Here is a 12,362-nt window from a genome sequence, read left to right as displayed (position 1 = left end):
AGGATAAATGTGAAAGTTAAATGTTAATACTATAGTTTATACTCATTGGAACAACTATTTTCAGGTAAACCACTATCCATTTAGTTAATCACAAATCTGTACAACCATTTATAATTGGTTGGTAAAACTTAAGTTAGATAAACATTTTGGGTAGCTACAATATAAGCTAAGAAGTTTGTGTAATATACATTACCTTAAATCCTGAAACACCCCTGAAGTGATTATAGCAAATCTATTATCACATCCTTTACCTATAGGTACATAAAACAGAAAATCAATTCTACTTGCCGTTCTTCAGTGTATTTAATTCTCGAGAAACAAAATCAAGTGATTTAGTTTGAGAAACTAAAACCCACACGCATTTTCTTTATTAAAAATACATTTTATTAGGCAAACAGCATTCGTAAATTAAAATATTGTGAGCCTAATAGGGCCTAATAGTAAAATGTTGAATTACAGTGTTTTATAATATTATACATTCCTTAGGTATATATTAACGAGAGAATTCAATAAAAATGTTGAATATTGAATAAAGATATTTTGAAATTATATTTAAAAAAAACATTATCAACATGACAATATAAGACATATACTTAAACGAATTTTTTATAAAGACATAAAGTATAATATTATATTACGATTACATAGTTTTATGTATTGAAATAAAAATTATCTAAAACAAAGTACATCGTTCAAATGTTTAACAGTTATTTATTTTTCATGTTCATATATTATTTTGTAAATCAATCACTTAATAATGTATATTGCTTTCATTAAAAAAAAAAAATTACAACAATATAGTTATCTTTATATTACTACACAACTTAAAATATTTAAAAATGCTTTAATTATAGCACCTATCAACATTAAGATTAAACACAATTTAAAAATGTATTATTTAGATAAAAAATATTTTAGATTTATTTTTTTATTTCAATGATCAAATTCAAATTTAAAATTTTATATTGTTGATTACAGCCCGCTACATCAGCTGGCCCTGGCTATAGCAACAACGGCTACAGGCCTGAACAACATATGTCGACAACCATTGCGGTATCATCCCGATTACCACCTTACCATCATCGGGAAATCGTTACGGTTCGAACTCCATTGATGTCTAGCCAACAGGAAAGCTGCGTTTAAATATTATATTATTGAAAATATGTATTCAATATTCATATGATAATATTGTTTTATGTAATTTCTACATAAAATGCATAGTCCTATAGTGTTCTAATTATTATTACTAATATTACCCAATATTATTATTATTATTATGATAAATTATATTGTGAATGTATTTTGTTAATAACTTCCTAAATGTATATTATACAAAGATTTTTCTTCTGTTTATTTTTACCCTTTTCGTTTCTAATATTTTGTACTCACTTTGCATCTAAGTGTTTGTAATTTGAACTATACTAAACTAATTTTTCGTATAATAATTGCATTTGAACAACTCCATAATGAAGTTTAGATTTTTTTTTTAGTTGGAATATCTTAATCATGTCATGCTTGTCAAGCATTGGTACTTAAAATTTGAAATAAAATTTTATTAATAAAATTATATGTTTAATTTAATACGAAAATAGTATCACATAAATATAATATGTGGTGCATTTTTTTAATACAAAATTGTTACATTTAGTGAAAAGCTGAAACATAACGTAATCAATCCATTAAATTCGTGTTAGTTTGGTTTCACTAAATCAAAAATATGTGTAATTCAACAATAAATTTCAAGTAAAATGGAATTTTTTTTTTTTTGATAGATTCCAATACCCACCTAAATTTTCACACAACATAATTTTTTCGTACAAACATCTTTGTTATAAACGTGGTTTTAATCTTGAAAACTTACTCCAAATACAATTCCGTGAAATAAACGTGGGATAGACTAGAATAATTACTGGCATCTTCATTTTAATATTTAATTATTTACTATTTAATCTAACCATGTCAAACTGTATAATAATAATATCTATATTTATAACAACCATAGTGAGTAATTTACCAAATTACCAATACTGCTGGTTCTTTGCAGAGGGAAATAGTTGATAAGTGTTATAATTTTTGTAAAAAATGACTTTCAAATTATATGTGTTTAAATTTATTATATTAATAGATAGGTTATAATATTGTTGTTGTTTGTATTTATAAAGTTGGAAAACCATTGTTGAAGTAAAATTGTCATAGATTTGCGCAACAGCGAAATCGTTAGTTTAATGAAAAGTAAGATTGAAATTTAAAAAAAAATGTATATACATTTTTATTATTATTGATATAAATAAATAAATAATATTATATTTAATGTAAATATTTAATAATAAATATCGGTATCAATAAAGATAACGAGTTACCCGTAGCGTTTATTTATTCATAAATTAAAGGTATAATAGTTTAATTATATACCTAAACAAATTATTAATAATGATTCATTATAATACATTTATATACTAAAAACACACACGACATTTTTAATTTTTAATTTTATATTTTGTGTAACTAGATCTGTAAAATATATTTTATTTTATCAATTTATTGTTATATATTATTATTATTTATTAGCTACCTAAGAAGTGTTAATTTATTTTTTAAGACACTAGAAATTATTACTGCTATTTTATACAATAAACATTTTTATTTGTGACTTTTTCATGTAAATTACAATTTGTAGCTATATTAGGTAATGTTTAATGAAAATAATTTCATTCAATTATAATTAACTATCGATTAAAAATGTTTCATATTAGAGTTAAGTTTTTAAATTCAGTTTATAATAATTACTACTACAGATTTTTGTTTAAAATTCATATCAAAACTTTATTATAATATATTATTATTGTTTACTAGTTTATTTCTTTTCTCACTCTCGGTTTATATGTTCTATATTTTACTACATTATTATAGTGTTATTGTTATGTTAGAGTTGATAATCTTTGTACTATCAAGTATCAATGCATAAATCATATAATTAATATTTAAATTGTAATATTACATAGTATTTTTTTTTTTAGTTTTTAATAGCTCCATGTTCATTAATTTAAAAATATATATTTACATACCTAATTAGAAAAAAGTTGTTGTATTCACGTTATCGCTACTTATATATTATAATTAAATATAAATCAATAAGTGTAATCGTATTCGCACAGATAAGATGCCAACTCTGTTTAGAAGTTAATGCTGTTTTTCTTTCGATTATAATTAATGTGTATTCGAAGTTTAATTTACAAGTATTATCCGTGTGTGTTTATATACAATTTAATGTATAATATACAATTAATATTAATATATACTTCTATCATATCTATTTAGAATTATGCATAATATATTAAATGCATATATATCGATCAAAATTTGTTCGTTTTGTCTTAAGGACGGTTATTAATATTATTAAAACTATTATAACTACTATAATTAATTTATTATTATTACTGAGTAAGTGTGTAAATTATGTCTGATTATTATTCAATCGTTACAAATTGTTTTAAGAAAATATACATGTGACGATTTTTTCTTCATATCTTGTTTTTGTTTTTTATTTTAATTTTTACAATATTCATGAGTTTTGTATATGAGTGTAAGGTGTAAGTATATCGATCATTAACTTTGGATGAAGCATAGTGAAGTAATACGTTTAATAAAAAACTAGAAAATTATAGATACTATTGAAAATACAAACACACATAATATATATTATTATAATTAGAGATATCATGAAAATATTGACTATTAGATACAACTTAACATCTTAAACATCTAAAAATATAATTTATTATCAATATGTTTTAAAACCATAATAATCATCCTCCCAATCCATATTTTCTTAATCCAAATCAAGTAAGAATAATGTAACTTTACAATGGCTATTTCAAATACATATTTATTAATTTCTACCTATTGAAGATTGTGCGATCATTTTTACTATAAACCATAGTATTATAGAATTATAGAATTATTATTTTACTAAAATGTACAATATTTATTATTTTTTCAAGCATCTAATATTGAAAAATAAATATTTATTTGATCACTATTTTAATCCATTTATTATTTTCTTAGATAATTTTAGGTTAGTAAAATAAATAAATTATCCTTCTTATCATCACAAAAAAATTGATATTTAGTTTTACATAGATTGTATTATTGTTTATTATCAATTAATAATGAAATATGAACATTTTTATAATTTTTGTTATAATTATTAGAAATTAGTAAAATCATTTTTAAATTAATCCACTATTTAAATTTTAAATTTGACTAAGTTATCAAACGAAATGTAAAGAAAAAAAAAATAACACAAAAATAAACTTATCAAATGATATTTAGTCCGGATATTTCAAACCGTTGATAGGTATGAGTTTTTTCTTTAACATATTCAGTAATACAAAATAATTCCATATTGTAGATTTAATAGCTTGCACAAATTGGAAAAGAAATTTAGGTAGAATAAAGCTTATATATCATTAGGTATTATTGAATCTATTATTTTCAGCAGCAGGTATTTCCATTTTATTTCAGTTTTTTTTTTGTTCACTTTAATTTCAAAATATCTTAAGATTTTTTCATCTGATTGAAATTTAAAAATTCACTATTTAATATGTGTTTTTTCTCCTTATGATAGATAAACAAAACGAAAACTATACTAAACACATTAATTAAGTAATTCATTTTATAATGATGCATATTTAAGGATGAGTAGCCAAATATTTTCCTAATTAGACTTGAGAGTTAACCTTCATTGAAAGTTGCTTGGGACTATTTTACAAAGGAGCAATTCATAATGGCTTTATACAGTAGGTAATTACTCAGTACCGTATCCATCGTATTGCAATAAAAAGTATTATATAGTAGGTATTGAGTTTTTCTAGTTGTATGAAACAAAATTAAAAGCACAAAACTACAAAATATATACATTTGACATATTACATTGGTCTATTAAACATAAAAATAAAATCACACGTTTTGGATTGTTTTTCAAAGATATTAAAGAAACATGACGTGTTAACTCATACTGAATAATCATGTAACAAATTAAACATATATTATTTCATTGTTAACCAACTTTTTACATCAATGAAATGCATTTGAAATATAACAAATCATCACCGACCTTTGCATGAAGTCCCCTTGTACGCATTCGCCCACTACCAAGGCTGAGGACAATATTAAAAAAACAACATGATTTGACAACTCGGTTCGTAATTTTCAATGGGATTATCATGGCTAATGACGATTTTCCGTGGTCATGGTTATGTTCATGAATTTCCGGTGAGTTTTGATCATTAGTATTTAAATAACCCCTCAGTCCGAAAATAAAACAGTTATTGTAATAATATGCAACAGATTGATCGATTACTCATTCTCGTATATTTGAAGTGATATTTTCTCCACGAAAACTGTTTTGTTTTTTTATAACAAGAAAATAAATTAAAATAAATATAAAAATAAATTAGAAAAATTTTCTATAAATAATTATTTTTATTCAAATCTAAATAAAAATAATGTTCACAAATCTTTCATTCAAAGAGCGACAGAATATATCAAAAGAATTTCCAGAATTATCGCCTAATTTAATAAAGCGATACGAAAAGACGTTTACTAGGTATAACGTTTACTTTGAAAATATTTTATATTATGGTGTTTGTAATTAGTACTAACTTATAATACTGTACCGGGTGATTCTTTTATCATTGAACACTCATTATTTCAAAAATTATTAATGTTTTTATTAAAAATATTTTTTTACATAGCTTCAAGTTGTTCAAAAACCAACGTTTTTATTACAAATTTTTAATTTAAAATATTTTTTATCCTTATCATTTTTTAAGTTTTTTACTTTTTTGAATGACAACATAGTTTTAATTTCATATTCCATAGCAGAATATTTTTCTACGTATTTTGATTCATAAAAATCGAATTTAGGACGAATAGTTTATGAGTTATAAGTATTTAAAGTTTAGATTGGCAGAGTGGTGTGGTACGGGATTCCCCGCAATATGTTTGTCCGTTACTCCGCTTGTCTAAACTTTAAATACTTATAGCTCATAAACTACTCGTCTTAAATTCGATTTTTATGAATCACAATACTTAGAAAAATATTCTGTTTTGGAAAATGAAATTAAAACTCTATGTTGTCATTCAATTACGTAAAAAACTTATAAAATTATAAGGATAAAAAATATTTAAAAAATATTTTTTTTAAATAAAAACGTTGGTTTTTTGACAACTTGAAGCTATGTAAAATAATATTTTCAAAAACATTAATAATTTTTGAAATGATGAGGGTTCAATGATAAAATAATTACCCGGTATAGTATTATTGCATGTTGGAATTCTATTATAGGTATTATTATAGTGACAATTATATTCTTTATAGTATTTGCACTACTCTTTTCTGTTATAATTAACACAATGCATGTTTACATATTTTACTTGTAATATTCGTTTTAACTACCATGTACATAACTCATTATTTATTATTCAACTAAAGTTCATATTTTTATAGTTGAATATATATTTTAATTGCAATTTTGTTATTGTTTTTTTTTTTTTTTTACATAATTTAAACTATTGTTATGGTCTCACCGGGTTGATCCATTGACACCAGGTATCATTGAGTTCGTCAATTCGGAAGTCTCTCGAAAAGGAAGATGAGATGTGATTATAAACTGATAGGTTTAATTATATAAAAAAAAATATTTATTGAAGACAAAATTTTCTACACACTATCTTTAACGGACGCAGACATACATCGACTGACTCGCCTGTACGGGACAGTCTTACATTGTACCTACTCACGTTGAATGTCGAGTCAGCGTTCGTTCCCCACATTACAAATAATTGTTCATATAGTAATAATATTATAATGCTAAATTATAAACTAATAATTATTAATAATAATAATAATCAGGGTTCATAACACTATCATTATAGTTTAGCTCTTAAATAAAATAGAAAACAGTGCATTAGAAAAATATAAACATGCACAATGGTAATAGCTAATAATAATTATTACTAAAACCTGTTCGTTATAATACGGATCGTGAACAAAACTTAAATATTTTTAAGTTTAAAATGTTTATTTCATGTCGATTAATAATAAAAATTAATAATTCATAACAGCCGGTTTAAGTATTGCGTAAACTATTTACAATGTATCATAAATTGTACCTATCTATTTTATAACCAATTTAATTTATTTTAGTTAATATGATTATAATACAAGACATTTAAGTATGCTTAAAAGTTATATAATTTTATGAAAATAATAAATTAGATATGACACGGACAACGATGGATATTTGGACGTTGAAGACCTCAAAGGAATGATGATGGTGCGTGGTGTTCCGTGGACTCATTCAGCGATTGTACGGCTTATCAGAGACGCGGATGAAGATGGTGATGGAAAACTCAGTTTTCGTGAGGTCAGTATGATTGTATTTATTTAATTTTTACATTTTTTTTTTTTTTTTTTACTGTGTGTTATTTAATCTTAATTTCCTCCACAATAAACTTGTTAGTTATGAATCATTTATGTATTAAAAAAATTAAAGTAAAAATAGTTCAAATCAAACTTAAATTATTAAACAATTATTTTAAAAATAACCTTCCACGTAGGTATACCTAATTTTAGATTTTGAAAAATCTATGTTGGTTTTAGTTTTAGTTAAATAATTAAAAACTCTAAATTCCTACTTAAATATATGAATACTTTTTTCCTATTTTAAATAAGGATGATGATCAAAAAAAAAATCAATACTTAAATAATTTATTTGGTAATTAAATGTTAATAAGAGTGGGTACCTATATAACAATACATCTTCATTTACTGATATACACAACTGCAACTTATGTTTTTCAAAAACTACAGCTACTGAAATTCAGGATAATGCTGTCTACTCTAGTAAAAAATTATTTATTTTCAACAATAATAATATTATCTTGTTCTGAAATTATTGTTTTATTGTTCTCTATACAATGTGAATAATGTAGACCACGTTTTGCGAAACCACCACGATTTTTTCTAATTATGTTATTCATTGTCTTTTTAGTCTCAACAATGTTTACAATTATAGTCTAATGCTACATAATTTTTTCTAGAGCAACAAATTTTGCTTCTATTTATTTTTTTACAACGTTTTACTTATATGGATTATTATTATGTACTTACTATTTAGAATTTCTTACGACAATTACATCCTATTTTTTTGTATTATAATATGAAAACTGACGTTCAGTTGAAAACCATTTCATACAATGTATAGAGAAAGGCATACTGTTGTTTGATACAACGAACAATATGTTACAATACACAGCTAAAGAAAAAATTCTAAAACGCTTTTTCCGACTAAGTTTGGGTGGCATGTCTTATACTTATGCAATATATTATCATGTTGACACAGAAAATCGGAAAAGATGCGGACAATATGAAACTGTTTTAAACTCTTAGGATTCTCGGAATTCCGTATGGGGTATGCAAGAAAATTGTTTGTTGGTTAATGCGTTAAATTAAATGTTATAATTAAATATTTTAATCACTTTGTGTAAACGGATGAGTGCGTGACCAGAGCTAGGTGAGATGTCCTATAGAGTTTCGAAATACTTCGTATGCGAAGTGATTATATTTTAAATAGTTTCATCAGCCGGAAATTATTATCACACTACCCGATGCCAAAATTGGAAAAACTATTAACAGTCTCATTGAAAAACACCATCCTCAAAGTTGGCCAACAATTTTAAGTGTCATAAACAAATCACTCGTTAAGTACCTAAATGTTTCTTATAAATGTAATATTGTACAAACGTGTGAAATTATTGAACACTTTGACTTTGTTTCTATGGTTTGGTTTGCATACGATCTGAAAACGTGATTGGTTATCAACCAAGTGATATATGAAACACTTGCGGCTGAGAGGATTATCTGTACCATAATATGTATGTTTTATTATTCAATCTAAACTACTTGTCCCCATAATAACTAATCGATAATATTTAAATTTACAGCGAGTATGAATAAAACGGATATAATTTGATCTAAAAACAATAACTTAAAACGTTTTTCCTGTTAATAGAATAAAAATTATCTAAATGTATATGCAGGCATGTAATTTATAGGGAAGGGGTTAAGAGAAACTACACAACTCTCCTATAACTAATATAGGTAATTAATAAAAATAATAAAAACAGAATTATAATTAATCACCATTCGAAAAAAAGTAAGTAAATATGCATTTATTTTCGTATTGTTTGTTTGTTGTTATTACAATAATTATAATAATTATTGTTAAACTTTTGCAGTTTCTGATAACTCAACGCAAAAATGTGGAATGGGCCCGCCGAGTGTTATGTGCCCTGCCTGAGATTGACGTTGGACGTGTTGGCGTCAAAGGGGCCAAAAAATACTTTGAAGCCAAACAGCTGTTACCTCCAAAAACAAATCACAAGAATAACATGTCATATTAAAAGAAAAAAATTACTATTGCACAACATATCTGCTTCGTAAATACATAGTAACTCGAGGTGATTGTCTCCCTTCTTACTCATAAACTTTTTTTTGATAACCTGTATATTTTAAAACAATATCATCTTGTATAAATGTTAGGGTTCAAAATTAATACGATAAACTCTCAAACATAACACACGTGGCCAGTATAACAGCATCGTTGTACCTATTTATAGGTATTGATTAGGTATGGTGATGTTGGAAATTGGGTGACAAACACCACGAAATACACTCAATTTTTGTCAAAAATTTGTGTAACATATTTTATAACTCGTTTTAAATGAGATTTAAAAAATTAAATGCCTCTTTCTATGATTATTTAATAGCACACGATTAACGCACTTGTATTAATAAATAATTTTTATTTGTAAATTATAGTCTATAATTTTAAAAACATGAAACAATTATGTTTATAAGGTTAATTTATATGAAATAGTAATAACAATTTATAGTATTTTGACAACAATCCATATTTTATTTCATTGTCCACAACAATCCTGACCAAAACATATTAATATGCAATATAATATATTTTATTATATACTATGTATATTTTATGAGTAAAAAAAAATGTATAAATCTCGTAAAAGTCTATACAATACAATAATACTGAAGTAATATAATGTTTTATGACGTTAAGAGTTCATTCATTTCTTGTAAATGTTTAAATTTGTATAGATTAATGTTAATATACTAATTCGGCATTCATGAACACTGTAAATATATTATTTCATGTGTGAATACGACGAAACTTATTCTTGTTCTTAATAGTTGATTGCATAATACCTTTGCACCGTAATATTTTTATCGCCAAAATCGATATTTCAATGACATATTTTTCAAAAACAAACGAGTAATGAGTATAATGCAATAATATATACAAGTGTAATTATTATCATCATATCTACACAAAGTCACAAAATATGAGATAATTTATCACCTATGAATATTATACTGTTAATTGTAACTTATAAGTAGTCAGTACTAAATAATCCCATTATATACATCATACAATATGCAATATATATTTTATAATATATTTACACATGTAGCCACGTAGGTACGCTGACGAAGGAAAACATAAAACAATAAAATAAAATAATATATTGCCTGTATGTTATATTGCTGTTAGGTACGCTCTGTAATTTCAATTCAATTAAACATAAAAGATCTGAAAGCTTTTTTTTATAAAGTTGACTCATTTTTATTAAATCCAAATTTATGTTATATCATAAAAAGTTTTTAAAAAAAATCATTAGTTAAACGAATTGATAGAAACCAGAACAAGAAATTTATTTACAGTACCCAAATTCGATTATTCAAATAAATTTTATGGAGATTAAACATTTTTGAAATTAAAACAATCATTTATTAATAATAATAATAATATTTATCGGCCAAAAGAAAAAATACAATTTGATTTAATATTTGAATGAAATATTTATTATTCTTATTAAATTATGTTATACGGGATCAATATGTGTCGTCATCACTGTGAAAATTACGATGTATTGTTAACCATTTTTAGTTAAATTTTACAAAACTACATAATATCTCCATCTAATATTGGAAAACAATATGTGTCAGTCACACTAACTATGCGTTTACATTTAGGGTCACTTAATAGGGTTTACGCAAAGGTGAGTTTTATTACAATCAGTAGAGTATGCGATCCGGCAATCAAACGCGTACATTTCAAGCTGGTATTAATAATATGAGCCTAATGTGATTTAAATATATATATCACCTACTGGATACCTTCATAATCTCACGAGCTCGTATGCACTTACTGATAATCTCTTATAATCTGGTTTACACATCTCAATTAGTTGAATTTATTTACCTACTAAACTATTCGATCGTGAAAGCCCGGAATCTATACAGGCTGGTAACACGAAATGCACCTTTAAGAGTGATTCCCCGTAAGAAGATTACACACACTAAGTATTGTCAATATTATTTAGTAATCAAAACACAACCTAATTGTTAAATAATTAAACTGTCGCGTTTCCAACATAATATAGGGAATGCGCATCATAATATATGTTTGGTATTTAAATAATTTACAACAGAAACAAAACGCAAAGATTTTAACAAAAATAGTATATTATTATTAAATGTTAAGAAAAAATGAAGAAAAGAAACGGATATGACGTGTTAGAAAAAAACAATCAAAGTACACGTGAAGAATATTATTTTAGATAATTTCAAACTATAAAATTATTTTTTGACAAACAATAAATTCTATGCTTGTTTTTCTGTTCGGCTATTTGTATTAATTTATTATTGTTTTCTTTTCTTTTTTTTATGAGTCATCACTACATGGGAGCTAAACTGTTTTCATTTGTCTTAACCCGCATTAAGCATAACTTATTTTTTTTTTAAATAATAGCATATACAAATTAAGTAAGCTCTCATAAAATCGAAGTCCATTTTTTTTCAACATGCGCTGTTGTGTGAAGTGAACAACGAGCATCATGAAAGCTGGCAATAATGCACATTGATAGATAGTATGGAGGTAGTAGAGACGTGAACCACTTTATCACCCCCACCAAAATTTAAATACATACAAGGTGTATTTTATTCAGTTTTCCAGTGGTCTTCGCGGAACAACCTATGTCCACTGTACTAGACGTCGGGGTTAAGTAGATGCTCTTCTCAGACCAGCCTAAGCTAGACTTTCTAAAATTACCGTACTGAAATCCCTTCTCATGAGTCGACCTAAGCCCTCCGCTCTTGAAGCTCATGCTAGACTTAGTCTCCAGTATCATCTGCTGTCTGGCGAACACTTGCTTCGATTTTCTTGAAGTCAGGATATCCTCCATCATTTTTTAGAAGATCCTTCAAGTCTCTC

General features: G+C 25.2%; 2 protein-coding genes across 3 annotated transcripts in view; both read left to right on the top strand.

Moving 5' to 3' along the window:
* LOC107162698 (uncharacterized) overlaps positions 1-3,434 on the top strand; it is a 564,476-nt gene extending 561,042 nt beyond the window's left edge. The window contains exon 14 of the mRNA XM_089218652.1: positions 979-3,434. Coding sequence (XP_089074778.1) covers positions 979-1,143 — 165 coding nt within the window. The 3' untranslated portion in view covers positions 1,144-3,434. The remainder of the gene's footprint in view (positions 1-978) is intronic.
* An 18-nt stretch (positions 3,435-3,452) lies between these two features.
* On the top strand, positions 3,453-9,974 carry LOC107162721 (EF-hand domain-containing protein D2 homolog). Of its 2 annotated transcripts, none has more exons than XM_089218665.1 (3): positions 3,453-3,590; positions 7,283-7,430; positions 9,304-9,974. In XM_089218665.1, the coding sequence occupies exons 1-3, from the start codon at positions 3,565-3,567 to the stop codon at positions 9,466-9,468; spliced, it is 339 nt and encodes a 112-aa protein (XP_089074791.1). In that variant the 5' UTR covers positions 3,453-3,564; the 3' UTR covers positions 9,469-9,974. The 2 variants fall into 2 exon arrangements, with proteins under 2 accessions (XP_089074791.1, XP_015365217.2); XM_015509731.2 differs by lacking the exon at positions 3,453-3,590 and adding an exon at positions 5,333-5,608.
* Positions 9,975-12,362: the final 2,388 nt, after the last annotated feature.

The sequence above is a fragment of the Diuraphis noxia genome, unplaced genomic scaffold (assembly GCF_037042655.1).
Source record: "Diuraphis noxia isolate RWA-SAM2 unplaced genomic scaffold, SU_Dnox_SAM2 contig0001, whole genome shotgun sequence".
Classification (NCBI taxonomy): domain Eukaryota; kingdom Metazoa; phylum Arthropoda; class Insecta; order Hemiptera; family Aphididae; genus Diuraphis; species Diuraphis noxia.
This window is presented reverse-complemented; position numbering and strand designations above follow the sequence as displayed.